The 15,491-nt window shown below is 43.3% G+C and overlaps 1 protein-coding gene across 1 annotated transcript; it reads right to left on the bottom strand.

Moving 5' to 3' along the window:
• Positions 1 to 1,591: 1,591 nt before the first annotated feature.
• On the bottom strand, positions 1,592 to 9,874 carry meox2a (mesenchyme homeobox 2a). Its single transcript, XM_078790458.1, has 3 exons — positions 9,208 to 9,874; positions 5,945 to 6,117; positions 1,592 to 2,269 (listed from the first exon to the last, which is right to left on the bottom strand). The coding sequence occupies exons 1-3, from the start codon at positions 9,794 to 9,796 to the stop codon at positions 2,051 to 2,053; spliced, it is 981 nt and encodes a 326-aa protein (XP_078646584.1). The 5' UTR covers positions 9,797 to 9,874; the 3' UTR covers positions 1,592 to 2,050.
• Between the last annotated feature and the right edge of the window lie 5,617 nt (positions 9,875 to 15,491).

Raw genomic sequence — 15,491 nt, 5'->3', positions numbered from 1 at the left:
TATTCATCATTTTAGTAGCATGAAGTTGAAATGACCTTTTTTCATTTGTGAAATTATGAGAAATGAACAAAACGACAAGTAAAGATGTCACTTTTGGAATTTGGAATTTTGTGAGGGAAAATTTGGTTGCAAGAAAAGGTTATGACAGTAAAGTCAATTATGAGAAAAGGTTTACAAGAAGAAAGATGAAATAGTTGGGGGGAAACAACAACGTCATTTTATAATAATAAAGAATAAGGTCAAAATATGAACAAAGTAACCCTGCAACAAGAAAACATTATTTTATCCATTTTAGAAGAATAAACTGGCAATACAAGCAGGAAAGAAAAGGTCATTTTAGTTGAAAATATTAAAGAAAACATATTTTTTACAAGTCATAATATGAGAAAAACAGAGTTGTTGCTTTTGGGAAAATTAGGTTGGAGAAAAAGTCGTCATATTATTGGGAGGGAGTCCACATATGGGCATAAAGTAATAATGGTATTATCTTCTTATTAATATGGAAATATATGGAAGTTGTTAGCATGAAAGTGAGCCAATGCATCCTTTCATTCTTCAGTATGTGGACCTGGCTGGAAAGAGTCTGGACACCCCTGGTCTAAACTATCGGAATAAAACATTGTAGCTGACAAGGCTAGTTAGTGTCATAAAATATCTTAATATGGAATTCATTACATTTTTAGAATATCCCCAGGTCCTATGTATTTTGGGGGTTGGGGGGGTGATGCTAATATGTGTAGTATTGATATCAGTATCAGATGGATACTAGGGTATTGAGATGGTTATTGTTCAGTTTTTATTTTCACAATTCATTTTTTGTGCTTTGTTGTTGTGTCGTTCATATTGTTGTACACTGAAAATAAGTCTTTTGGGGGCAAAATGAGAAACAATATTAGTTTTTTATTTTGCTCAAACAATAGTATGTAATGAGCGTTGAGCTTGGTACATTGTCTTATATTGTTGTATTAAATACGGTGTCACCTCGGTTTTTGTTATTACTTTGATCCAAAAGGGCAGGCGAAAACCGAGATGTACAAAACACCCAAGCAGTTTTTTCTCCATAGAAAATCATGGAAACCCAATTCCTTTGTTCCAGACGCCCAAAAATCCCATCGTCCATCTATTTTTCGATCCCACTTATTCTCATTAGGGTCTCTCGGGACTGGTGGCCAGCCAATCACAGGGCACATATAGACAAACAACCATTCACACTCACATTCATACCTATGGACAATTTGGAGTGGCCAATGAACCTAGCATGTTTTTGGAATGGAATACATTTTATGGAGAATAAGTCTAGTATTGAGAAATGAGGAACGGATGGAACTTTTTCGGTGTAAATTTTTCGACAAAAACCCAATCATACAGCATATTGAAACTAAAACAATTTCATTTGAAAAGTGTGTCAAAACTGTGGAAAATTGTAGTTTCATACAAAATTGTCCAAAAAATATGTGTGAAAAGTGATTTGAATTGACTGTATTGTTAAATGGTTGAAATGAATTTGTATGTAAGATTGGAATCATGATAACAAATGAAAAGCAAAAACGATACCATGACCTAATAAAAAGTATGGGTATCAGTATCACTGGATATTTACTTGGTATCAGAGCCATAGCAGACTTTGCAGGATGTCCCGGGATAAAAGCTTGTAAAGCCGAAGATGAACACAGAACCTAAGTAAGGGCAGACCAAATCAATTGTCGGGGGGGGGGGTCATTGATGGATTTTCAGCATGAAAATGTCTTGAATGGGATGCTTCAGTCAGCAGACCTCAAACTCATGCCACCAAATTCGGAAAAAGGGCCTATTTGCAGGAAGAACGGCATTGCAGGGCGGCCTGGGTGACGTGCCACCCGTGCGTCGGAGGCGTGAATATCCAGCAGTGCCAATCAAACATGGAATGTTTACACTTGTACTTGTACTGCTTCAGTCAGCGTAGCCAAAAGCTCACCTTCATAATATTCCTACTGTGGCGTCCGGGCTGTGGTCAGGATATGATCTCCTACACTTATTTAGCATCGTTGTATGACGATGTTGCAAAAGAGGATCATAAGTGAGCGTGCTCCGAGCTCTGGTCGCTGTCATGACTGTCGTCATTGGCCAGAGAGTCCGTGGAGTGGTGCAAAGCCGCCATGCCGGAGAACTCGGACGGCAGCAGTGTCCCCTTTTTCACGTTCACCAGTTCTTTCTCCCGGGCCGCCGCACCCTGCTGACCGCCCTTCACGCGCTTCCACTTCATCCTCCGGTTCTGGAACCACACCTTTACCTGTTGGAGAAATACACAAGACATTTCGTGGTGACGATCCTACATATTTAAGTCCTTCCATACAATCTACTATTTCTTCTTCAATATTTTTTGTCAATTTCATAATATTATGCATTTATTCCCATAATATTATGACTTTTTTCCCATCCTGCCAGAACTTTTCCCCAAATGATCTATTTTTTTGTTTTAACAGTAAACTGTAAGAGTTTTTTAAAAATGAGATATTTTCTCTTTAATATTTCAACTCTACATTACTGAAACAAAACTGTTTCCTCATAATATTACAAGCTGATTGTCATTATTCTTAGTATTCTCATTCATTATTCTTACTGTGTTCTGGTTACCATATTACAGCTGTTTTTTCCATTCATTTCAACTTTCTTCTCATAATTATGACTTTATTCCTATATTTTCCACTTGATTCTCATCACATTATGACTTTTTCCACAACCTAAAAAAATATTTCTTTCTCTGTTGTTTTGTTCCTTTCTCATAATATTACTAATTTCAAATATTAAGTATATTTAATATTAAATCTCAATATTTAATTGATTTAATATAAATGAATTAAAATAACTGTATGTCACTAAAATGCTGCTTTTCCTCATTATATTGTATTCTCATAAAATGAAAACATTTTCTCTTAATAGTTTTACTTTGTTGTAAAATTTGTGCAGATTTTCACATTTTTCCTGTTGTTTTTTTTTTTTAGTTTGTTGTTAAATTATATTTTTTAAATGTGCCACAGACCACAAATGACCCCCAGGCCACATTTTGGACACCCCTACACTAGTGATTTGCTTCAGTGCTCTTCTACAATGCGTGGGATATCAAAAGTCAAAGTCATTTTTTTAAAGATGTTAAAAAAGATCAGAATCAGAATTGTATCAGGCTTCGCTACACGTCTTAAAAGGCAGCTGCAAGCTATCCATCAGTGAGCTACGGATGTGGGAGCTGGAGGTTTGACCTTTTGACTGACATGCCGGTGACATACAAGCGAAGACTCAGCGGTTTGTAGAGTGGTGATTACCGCGAGGGATAGGAGAGACGGGGGAAGGGGGGCGGGGTCTCAGGTCACCCGGGTCGGTACGGGTTTATTTTGGTTGAGTTTGGAATCAGGTTGGTGACACGCTGGAGAGCACAAACATTTATCTTATGCATGACGTATGCGAAGCCCTCCGCATTCCACTCAAGTCCCGGGGGGGGGGGGGGGGGGCTGTCCGTCTCTGTGGAGGAGGGGCGGCTTGAGAAGCTCCCATATTTTTACACCTTCCAGACCTGAACCCTCCGTGGACCTGCAGTGACCTCGGCGAGCACGGCGCTGCTCGGTCCCAACACGTGCGTGAGGGTCGGCTAATTGGCAGGTCAGCGTTTTCCCTGACGATGGAATCTTGGAAACTTCACTTGACGAGTCTTCCACTTCCTGGTTCTTTGCATTGATTGAGTGTGGAATATCCGGGCGTGCTCTGCGGCGCGAGACGCTCACTGAACGCAGACACAGATTGGTGGCGGAGAAGTCACATGACAGTAAGGCCAAGCTGCCATCTCATAGCGATTGTGGCCATTAGTTCTCCTTGTTGCGCCGTGATGTAGATCACATGGTGTGTGACATTTACCGCCTTTTTTCCTCGCCTATTCGGGGACAGAACAGCGCTGGGGGCCATCAGATACATGCACTTTGGGATTTTTGCTGGTTTCCAATAAGGGAGTCAAGATAGTGGACTGCCATGAATATGAAGTGACTCATATTAAGTTTGTTAAGTTTTGAGTTTGTTCCTTGTCGCTACGGGACTTTTGGACAGGGCAGGTTTAGCACACAGTTGCAATGTCTTTTTACTGCTACCTTGTTAGCATAACAGCAAAGACTGTTGTGACCACATGGGCTCTATCCAGTCCCTGCTGGATCGACGTGCCGGGCTGCAGTCTGAAATCCACCGACACTTGACACGAGTGTCAATATCAGAGATTTGAGATTATCCAATTTTCATTCATTCATTATTTTCTACCGCTTATCCTCACCAGGTCGCTATCCCATCTGACGTTTGTGCGAGAGGCGGGGTACACCCCGGACTGGTGGCCAGCCAATCCCAGGGCACATATAGACAAACAACCATTCACACTCACATTCATACCTATGGACAATTTGGAGTGGCCAATTAGCATGTTTTTGGAATGTGGGAGGAAACCGGAGTACCCGGAGAAAACCCACGCATGCACGGGGAGAACATGCAACCTCCCTGGGAATGGAACCCTGGTCTCATAGCTGTGTGGCCTGTGTGCTAACCACTCGTCCATTATCCAATATTGTTTTTTTTGTTTGTTTGTTGTTGTTGCTGCTAACAGCCCAATAAGTAAACACACATAAAAGTACTACTGTGTTGAATAAAAAGCTCCAATTATGTTGTTATGCCAAACCATGAACTTTACGCATGCTAGGAAACTGGAAGCAATCCCAGCAATGCTACAAAATATTATCATTTGACAGTATATTTATGTTTTTTGGGGGGGGCTGCCAGAAATAGTGCGTTCACAGCAGTAACTAATTGTGATTAAATGTGATTAATCAGAATTGGCCGTGGTTAATGCAGTTGTATCATGGCAATCCAAGCCTTATGTTTATGACGACAGACGGTGTGCAATTTGTTGCGTTTGAGTATACTTGGAAATACCAGACAAGAAACTCAAAACACGTGAAATGAAGTTAACTGAAGTTAGGTGACGTCTTTGAATGCAACACCTCATCGCTCATAGCAACACCGTTAAGGTGAATCACATGGTCTGCTACTATGAAAGAAACCAGGGTTATATAAATAGAATTAAAAATAAATACATAGAAATAGATAAAATAATAGAAGAATAAATAGAAAATAGAAATGAATAGAATTTGCTGTCTTTTAGCTACAGTATATTATTATTATTATTATTATTATATATTAGTGCTGTCTTGTCTTTTATGTTTCTTTCAATAAAATACTGTTCAAGTGGACATACTTCAGACACAGTTGCACATGATGATTAATCATGATTAATTCATTTGAAAACTGATGAATCCAAAAATGTAAATGAATCATTTGACACCCAAATATTTTTTTTTGCAATGGAATGCTGGATGTGGCCAACCTCACTTTGAGTCCCCTTTTTTAGGATACATAGTGAAGCCTGTTTTTTGTTATTATCATCATTTTAATGGTAGGTGCTATCACCTCCATGAAGAAGGAGGTTTTTCCATCATGATGTCACGAAAAGCCGAAAAACTTCCAAAGCAAGTAAGGGAGAAGATAGTTTTGGGGTTTTTTTTACAGTTTCCTTAATGTTGGAAAATCATTTAAGTCCCTTTTGAGATGAAAAGCGTTTTGTTAATGAGCATATCCTCTTTGTTGGGCTTTGTTAAAACGACACCCGGTCATCGGGACCATCAGAGGCTCCGTGTTGCTTCCTGCGGCTTCCTTCCTGGGGCTTTTTGTCTCCTGTTATTCAGCTGGCTTATTTTTAAGAGCATTTCATTCACGGGAAGGAAGTGACTTGCTAGACAGCACTTCCTTCCCATCTCAGCACCTTGGAAGAATAGACAGCATCTGGAAGGGGATAGTCCCATCATCCGCCACATCTGGAGCACAATGGCCTACACAGCCACAACAACCTCCGTGCTGCTCGTGTCGGGATTTTGGTACCTACTTGTCTCTCTGTGAGGTCGAGGTTGACGGCGATCTCGTATCGCCTCAGTCGGGTTAGGTAGTTGTGGTGGGCGAACTCAGCCTCCAGCTCCCGGATCTGCTCCTTGGTGAAGGCCGTCCTCTCCTTCCTGGGCTTGCTGCTCAGGTCCGACTTGTAACTCCCGTCCTGGGATTCTACCACGCAAACAAAGCAGGTGTTGCCCGTTAATGTCCGTCTCCTTCTGCTTTAGCCGCCATCATGTGACTTCAACATTTCCTGGAAAATTGCAGTCACGGTCTCTAAACGTATGATGTCGCAACACCCAGAAACATGCCTCATGTGGTCTGTGGCACATGAGTGTGGGTATTTTTAACGTATATAACGTCGATTTTTCATCTCCACTCCAACTTGAAAGGAAAACTCCAGCCAGGGTAAAGAATTCTAGATTTTCTTCTTTGAGTGTCTGAATGTGAGGAGCAAGGCGGCCCCCACCACAAATACGTTTGGCGCTACCCTCGCTCATAAAAACATTACAAATGGGACTCTGCTTCTTAAAACACCAGAGAATAAGAAGACATAGCACGAGGATCAGTACTGCCAACTTTGTTGCTATAATTAGCGAGTATTCAAACCCGTCTCGGTGCTGTTTTTCAAAAAGCAACAACTTTTTCTGGTCTTATTGAACACTTTTGGAGAATGACATGAAAGCGTGTATGGCTCCTCTCAATGAGCAGTGTTGTTTTTCACATAGGTGTGCACATGCATCATGCCTAATTATGCAACCCACCCCCCGCCCCCCAAAGTCCAAGTCCACCACAACTACATTCCAGCACTGGTTATCCTTGCCATTGTGTCTTTTACCCCGAAAAGCTAAAAAGAAAAAAAAAAGTCTAAGCAAATAAAAGATATATCACCCCCTGTTGCTTTTTACTAATCTGGATTGGGCGTGGGGGGGGGGGCGTTTTAACTCACCCTCAGTCTGCCTTGTTTAACACTCCTGATGTCCAAGTGTCTCCTTGCACTTGAGAAGGATTGTGTGCTACTTTAGCAGATGCGCCGTCCCGTGATTTGTGCTAATCTGGCTGGTCCGCATGAAGCCAAAGTGTAAATTGGACCGGGTCGGACGGGGAACGGCGCTAAGCCTTGAAAGCACGTCAGGAGTCCTCACCTCAGGGACCAGGCCAGAAAGAGCAGTCTTGCTCTCATTGCCGCTTTATTGATTTTATATTTGATTATTTATGAAATAAATGAGTGGGAGTGAATATTATTCACTAATTCCAAACCAGGCTTCTCTGGTTTGGAAGTAAACACGGCATGCAGACAAGCTCAAAACTGGTTTTTTATGACTTCTCCACAGCAATTGCTGCAATTTTTATCCCCCCACAAAAATACAAGAAAAGAAGCGACACAAGAGCCTCTTGGGAAGCATCAAGACTGCTTTGTTTTTTTCAAATGGAAAAAAAAAGTCACTTCATTGTTTTTCCATCTTTTTTCCCTTGAGTGGAAGACTAATATTAAGATGACACACAGCAGACGCAAGCTTCCATCCACGCAAGGAAAACAGCAACAAACTCAAAAATACGCCACTAAACATGTCAGACTTGCAAATGAGCTCTCGCCTTTTTGTTGCTTTTTCTGCCATTTTTGGGAGGGTGCATATTTTTTGGGGGTCCAGATGGTGAAACCTGAGCAGGGGCTCTATCTGGTGCAGGCGGTGTGATATTTAGACAGCTGATTGAGTCAGCAGCCCGGCGAGGCCCAGTAATCAGCGTGCACGTCCAGTCCAGTACGCACTAACTGTACTTACACGCCGATCACTTTACTAATTATTTACAGGGAGAGAATAGAACCAATAGAACCAATAGAACCAATAGAACGAGGCATGTGGTACAATGGGGAAGTAAAACTAAAAAGTTTGCCATATTGCCACAAACGTGCAGGAAGTTTCTTCCAAGCGTGCCTGGACTTATATTGTCATCATCGTAATAAATAATCGCATTGGCAGATGTGATGAAAACAAAATGGCAGACTTTGGGGCCGTTAAAGGCACCGTGAGCGAAAAATTCTCCCCGAGATCACGTTGCCGACGAGGATGCCAATGAGGCCACGGTGGCCGTGATTGATTGTTGCGGTGAGCGCAGGTGGGAAAAGATCCACGGGTCAGCAGGGACATGTCACACAGCACAAAAAAAGGTGGAAATTCATGATGCTAATGTACTTTTATTATGACTATAAATGTGCTTAATAAATATGTCAATGCCATGCCAAAAGTTTATATTGAAATGGCTCTCAAGCACACCATGATACATTTCGCAGTGTAGTATTACAGGAAAGGAACAAATACTTTTTGTTTGTATAATCCAAATTTAGGAGTAAAATGCTGGCAGCTATTTCATCAATCATTAAAAATGCTTCTGTTTGATGTTGGTTGTAGTCAATGAATATCCAATGTGTTATTTGGCATGAATATAATTAATAAAAATATAATTATTATTATTTATTATAAATTTGCCCACTGAGGGACGAATAAAGGCATATCTTATAAATGTACTGTACATCATTTTTACATTTGGGCAACAGGAAGTAAGCTAATGATGACCCAATTTGATTGCAATAAAAGTAAATGAAAATGGAAAATGGAAAAAGGAAAATTCCAATGTTAAAATGGAACATAATGTGGAAAAAATGCAGAATGGAAATAACATCCCGCTTGAAGATGCAAAAGATGCCTCAGTGCTTTAGTCCGCTGGCCAACACAACAAATGACTTCTTTTCATGTAATGCATATGCTTTTTTAATGTAAAAAAATTTTTTAAATAAAAAAGAAGTCATACAATGCATATACATTTTTAAAATCTCGAAATCTAAAATGTAATCAAAATCTAAATTGCATATAAATAAAGTTGCAAATTGAGTCATTAGATATATTTTTAATAAGGTGCCTATTAGCTGTTTAAATATATAAAGGTATAATATAATGTATGTAATATATAACAATATAATGTACTGTAACGTAAGGTAATGCTGCTGCTTTATGCCAGAGTGGAACCATATGACCAGTCAGAAATTGTAACTGAGATTATATATATATATATATATTTTTTTTTTTTTAAATATTTATTATATTATTATTATTTCTTATTATGCGGGAGCCAGGCAATTTCACTGCTGTGATATTGTGCAATGACAATAAAGAAAGTCTATGTCTGTATGCATCTATGATGGAATCTATTTATGATGTACAGTAAATAAATGTAGTTGTATGAAAAGTAGTTCTTTGATACCTGAGCTGTCACTTTTCCTTTTGCCGTTCCTCTTGTCAGCCTCAGCAGGTGATGGCGTCGGCCTTCCAAACTCGGCGGGTGCACAGGAGGCCCCCGTGGGGGTGCTGCTGCCACCCAGGCTGGGGGTGGTGGCGCACAAAGTGGGCCCTCCTGGGTGTCCCAGGTCCGGGGGGGGCGGCCCGCTGTCGTGGGACAGGTGAGCGTGTGGGTGGCAGAGGTTGGGCCGTGCACCCCCGCCGGCCGAGGGCATCTGGGGGACATGCCAGGCGGCGTGGTGCTGGGCGGGGGGGTGATGCTGCTGCACGTGGCCACGATGGGTAGCGGGGTGATGGTGGTGGGGGTGCTGGTGCTGGTGGTGGTGGTTCCCGGGGTAGAGGCCATCTTCGGAAACATAGCTGGAGATAATGCAAGTGGAGGGCGAGGACGTGGAGGAAGGAGAGGAGGAGGACGAGGAGGAGGCCAGGTCCGGGTAGGAGATGTGGTCCGAGCGTCCGTGCAGGGTGAGGGGGGACGGGGCAAAGGCGGCGGGGTGCAGGCCCTGTGTGGGGGCGTGGGGGCTACGCAGGCAGCCAAACAGTGTGTGATCCATGGCGAGGAGGAAGGTGGAAGGTCAGGAGCTGCTAACGCGAGCTAAAGGAAAAAAGATGAGCAGCACATATCCAAGAAGCTTCCACAGAACTTTTCCCCGCTGCTGCAAAAAAAGGAAGAAAAGTCAGAGAGGGAGGTGGGGGGGTGGGGGGGGTCGGCGGGTGAGGGTGGGGGGGCGTCCTTCCTGTGGTAATCCGCTTGGTTGCCAGGCTGGAGCGGGATAAACACGGAGGCCAGCCGAGCCTCTCAGTTGTCAGAAGGCAGCTTGGAGCTTTGGAAACTGGGAGCAGGAGGAGGTCCCGAGGAGCTGCAGCAGAACGAGGGGAGCCGGCGGAGGGGACGTTATAAATAGGGTGTAACGTGAGAGGGAGGCTGGGTCACTGCTGACCGCATACATACGATCGCCCTCCTGACAGAACGCCGCAATAAATCTGCACCCTTAAAAAAAGCTCACAATCGGGAAAAACAATCGCTGGGCATTTTTCCTTGGACTTGACCTCAGGTGGCCATCTTTTTCTCTGCCTTTTGGACAAAGGGGCTGGTAGGCGGAGCCAGAAGTGGCATGATGTGAAAGATGAGGTGGTGCCCCCGTACCTCATCTTTGCCACCTGTGGCATCCCTAAAGGCAGACTGTCCTCGGCATCCTCCTGGATTCATGGGGACACTCCAAGAGGACTTCCTGTGGTGTCTCCATGCCACAAAAATAAGCCCAAACACGGATGGACAACCATGCCAGAATATTCATGCTATTCAAGCTTTGAAGAATACAAAGTGCTTTTTATCATCAGATGATAGAAAAGGAAGATGATCCATTGGCATAGAAGATGGATGATGGATGAAGGATACATCCAGTATGTGTAGTAGTGGGGAAAAAATATGACAAAATATGGAAACACAGCAATGTGGTACCTGATGTTCAGTCACAAGCACAGCAGATATGGACACTATGTACTACAGTATACGGGTGCAGTACTACTTGTGTAAACTACTAACTATTCTATTTTTAACACTCTTATTAACATCTGATTGTCTGTCCGTCAGGGCTGCACGGCAGACAAGTGGTGAGGGCGCAGACCTTACAGCAAGGAGACCCGAGTTCGATGCCACCCTCGGCCATCTCTGTGTGGAGTTTGCATGTTCTCCCCGTGCATGCGTGGCTTTTCTCCGGGTACTCCGGTTTCCTCCCACATTCCAAAAACATGCTAGGTTAATTGGCCACTCCAAATTGTCCATAGGTATGAATGTGAGTGTGAATGGTTGTTTGTCTATATGTGCCCTGGGATTGGCTGGCCACCAGTCCAGGGTGGACCCCTCAGCTGGGATAGGCTCAAGCACCCATGCGATGCTCGTGAGGATAAGCGGTAGAAAATGAATGAATGAATGAATGTTTGTCCATCAAGACACGGAACCAAATGGCGGTTATTGGTGCCGAGTGCAGTCTAATAACACTCAGATGGCATCTGTGAGAGAAGGTTTTTAAGAAGAAAAGAGATCTTCAAAGACCTCGTCTCTGTCAAGGCCACAAAATTGTCAGTTTGGAATTTGCACGAGAGCACCAAACATGGGACGCTGAAAGGTGGAAAAAATTTTAGTTCTCTAATGGGAATAAAATGATGAGAAGAACCTTGACGGTCCTGATGGCTTCCAATGTTACTAGCATGACAAGGAGATCCCACCTGAGATGTTTTCCATCATGATCCTTCAATGGAACAATGGAGCTTCAGGTTGTGCAGGGGCGTGAAACAGCAGCCGGCTATGTGGAGATGTTGCAAGGGTTTATCCCCCATGACCGAGGGCCTCGTCTGTGTGGTAATGAGGCGGGGTCCACCCTGGACTGGTTGCGAGCCTACCACAGGACACATATAGACAAACAACCATTCAATGAAGTAGACACAAAGAAAAACCAACTAGCCTACTAGTCCAGTTCCTAGATGGAGTACCATCAGGAGTGTTGGTTAGCTGAGGGTCTTGGGATGATCATCAACCAAAGGGGGTCCATTGCAGCGCCTCCTAGAGGTGGACCAGTCAGTTGGCGGCACAAATGGGAAGTGTTTCTATGCCCTCAGCAGAGTGGGCGTGCCTGGAGGCGGGCCGGGATGCAATTCATTAAAACAGACCATTTTTGTGGGAAGCAGGAATTCCAAAGAAATACAGCTGAATAGGTGCAGATTCTGGAAGAACTAGAACGCATTCTGTGCTGGTTTTCGGAGACCACAACTCACTTTTTTAATTAGATTTTGTGTACAGTAAGTATTTTTCAAATGTAAATTGATCATGAATTACCCTCGATATGGAATTTTTATTATTGTGGTGGAAGTTTGAAATACGATGTCATATTTTGAACGTCAAATGAAGTTAAAAAGAAAACCAGTATGATGCATGTAACCTACAGACATAAGAATAAACACGAATGCTACATGAATAACTTAGCACTGTGTCAATAATAATAATAATATTATTATTAATAATAATATTTGTCATTGTTACTTCAAAAAGTGTGCAGGTATGTGTGGTGATGTGGTAGCAGTATTCCAACTATTATGAATTTGAAATAGCCAAATCAAACTCCTGGCAACCTTTCAGTAGAAAAGTCTGCACACTCGGGTGGGCGACAAACGGGGAACGTTTGGGAGAGGAAATTAATTCCTCTTCCAGAGAAAATGACTTTAGCAGAGCGCTCCGGAGCGGGGGGGGGTGGGGGGCTAGCGGAGGCGTGCTGGAAGGCCGTCGTCACGATGGCGGCGGTGGCCGGGGCAGCCTCAGCAGAGCGAAGGCGCCCCAGGTGTGTGAGCGTCAAACCCTTCAACTGTTTGTCTTACAAATGGAGGCTATTAGCAGGTTAGCGGCGGCGCCGTACTGGACCGGGTTTTAACACGCACGCATACACGTGCTTCCAATGGAGCGGCGGATGGCCTGTGGCGACGTGCGTTCAGCCCTGAGCCCCTCCTGCCCTGAGGAGGGAACATCTCCAAGCGTGTGAATTCATCATGTGGGTCAGCTGTAGATCCAAACGGGGACCTGAAAGAAAATCCTAAATGCGGATTTCCTGCATGTTTCTTTCATTTCTCTTGACATGGTGTCTTAGTGTGGAGACACTTTTTTCATCAAATTTTACCCACCAAGGAAGATGTATTTCATTCATAGAAGGTTTTTTTTTTAATAATGAAAATATTTAGGGGGCGGCACGGTGGTTGGCCATCTCTGTGTGGAGTTTGCATGTTCTCCCCGTGCACGCGTGGGTTTTCTCCGGGTACTCCAGTTTCCTCCCACATTCCAAAAACATGCTAGGTTAATTGGCCACTCCAAATTGTCCATTTCAGCTAAATAATAATTGTCCATAGGTATGAATGTGAGTGTGAATGGTTGTTTGTCTATATGTGCCCTGTGATTGGCTGGCCACCAGTCCAGGGTGTACCCCGCCTCTCGCCCCAAGACAGCTGGGATAGGCTCCAGCACCCCCGTGACCCTCATGAGGATAAGCAGTAGAAAATGAATGAATGATTGAAATGATTATATTAGCAGTAATATAGCAGTAATATAGCAGTAATATAGCAGTAATTTGTGTAAATGGTAATGTTAAAGTCTTGTGGCAAATATCAAGTTGAATCCAGATCTGATCCAGATCAAGCGATAAGACTCCTGGGGTGAGGGATGTCTAATGTGCTCCTGCTGATGGTGGAGACGCGTAAACAGAAACCAAAGCTGTGGCTGTCACTCAAGCGGACAAACCTAAACTCAACACGACTGCGCGGCTTTAACGCCTCTGCTCAGCAGGTCGATAAAAAGGTGGTCCTTTGCAGGAGAAGAACTTTTAAAAGTACTTTTACGTCATCCAAATCATCTTGGAAAAATACCACAATAACGATATGGTCATGTCAGCGTGTCAGTAAACACGACAAATGATGAATGAAGAACCAAAGTTGGCATTAGAACAAAACACAACAAAGCCTTTTGACAAGAAAGGCTGGCATGGATTTAGGAAGTATTAGCAAATTCCAATGTTTGTTGTTACTACAAAGACCGTCCTCCCTAAAGAGGAAATCCTGCGTTGCAGCCTTAAAGTACATCCTTGCCGCCTTAAAGTACATCCTTGCCACCTTAAAGCACGCAAGTGAGCGTCACGCCCAGCAGCGGCACGCATGCTGGACGTCAACATCTGCCAACGGTGTGGAAAAGCGTCTGTCACAGAAGTTGTGTGTGGACACGGTTTGGGGCGGGGCCTAACCCTAACCCTAACTGATGTCTGAGGACGCCGGGCCGTTACGTCTGTCTGCATTTCTAACGCTCACTGACCGGGACGGCGTTCGTTGGCGTGTTTTTGATCACGCGTCACTTGTTGAGCAAACTGCAATACTGCTAAAATAATGGCAATGATACACTGGAATGGAGTAGTCAGCCTACCCAATGGTAGTAATAGTCAACAACACATGGACCAGCCAGGACCACCTCAGCCATACAACACTGCCGTGCAAAGGTAGTTGGACCTTAAAGCAACATGGGAAAAGAAACTGTAGCAAAAATAACGCCCATACTAGAATTTATTTATTTAGAATGTATTTTATGTAGTTATTAGGAGAGTAGAGACACTTTTATTGCCGTAGAAATGCCAAATTAACTCCATTCGTAGTCTAGGCCTAGTCTTAGACCTAGTCTTAGACCTAGTCTAAAGGGGTCTAAACTGGTGGGTGGCCAATCCTTTCTGGGTGGGTCGCAGACAGCAAGTCAAACATTGTCTTGACATGTCTGACTTCTTTGTTTGGTTTATTTTTAAATGTAAAATGGAGCTATATTTTGTCATCTCCCTGTACGGTATACAGTATACAGTATACGGTAGACAGTAGACAGTATACAGTATACGGTGGACAGTCCGGATGTCCAATTATTTTGGGCCTGATATCATCATCTTCTTCTTTCTCCCTTCAGGGGTCAATCTCCTCCATCCAATCCTGTCTTCTCTCACCCCAACTACCCTCATGTTCTCCTTCACGACATCCATAAACCTCCTCTTTGGTCTTCCTCTATGCCTCCTACCTGGCAGCATCCTTCTACCAACATATTGACTATCTCTCCTCTGGACACGTCCCAACCATCTCAGTCTGGCCCATAACTGACCAAGGCCTCTATCATGGAATGTCCCTCCTTCCTGATCCTGTCCATCCTGGCCACTCCCAATGAGAACCTCAGCATCCTCATCTCTGCTACCTCCAGTTCTGCTTCCTGTATCCAGACCAAACAACATGGCTGCTCTCACCACAGATTGTATACCTTTCCTTTCCTTTTAGCTGAAACTCTTCTATCACATCCACCCTGACACTTTCCTCCACTTTCCTCCACCCTTTCCATCCTGCCTTCACACGCTTCTTCACCTCCTTTTCACAATAAAAATGAGGGATATTTGTAGAATGGCGTATAGAACAAATGCTGTATAGAAGATGTCACGTTGCACCTATTGGTAGCAGAAATTGGGAATTGGACAATATCGGCTTATCTGTGTTCAGCAAAAAATCTAATATCGGACATCCCTGATATTAGATATTAGTCATTGCACCGTTAAGAGGGGGATTTTTTTTACGGTATTGCAAGTACAGCTCTGAAATGTCTTATTTTGAAATATCTTTATAGAAAAGACAAACAATGTACAATCATAACAGTCATTTTAAACCATGTCATAAACAGTACAGTAACAGGATGAAAGT

This window comes from Doryrhamphus excisus, linkage group LG5 (genome assembly GCF_037039965.1).
Source record: "Doryrhamphus excisus strain RoL-2023G ecotype Guam linkage group LG5, RoL_Dexc_Guam_v1.1, whole genome shotgun sequence".
Classification (NCBI taxonomy): Eukaryota; Metazoa; Chordata; class Actinopteri; order Syngnathiformes; family Syngnathidae; genus Doryrhamphus; species Doryrhamphus excisus.
Note: the sequence above shows the minus strand (reverse complement) of the source record. Positions and strands in the feature narration are given on the sequence as shown.

What these genes read in the sequence shown, in the direction of transcription:
- meox2a (XM_078790458.1), bottom strand. Translation starts at nt 9,796, where the DNA reads ATGGATCACACACTGTTTGGCTGCCTGCGTAGCCCCCACGCCCCCACA. An exon ending in AAGGAAAAGTGACAGCTCAG is followed by an intron (nt 6,118 to 9,207) that starts GTATCAAAGAAC and finishes TTTGCGTGGTAG; the next exon opens with AATCCCAGGACGGGAGTTAC. An exon ending in TCGACCTCACAGAGAGACAA is followed by an intron (nt 2,270 to 5,944) that starts GTAGGTACCAAA and finishes TTTCTCCAACAG; the next exon opens with GTAAAGGTGTGGTTCCAGAA.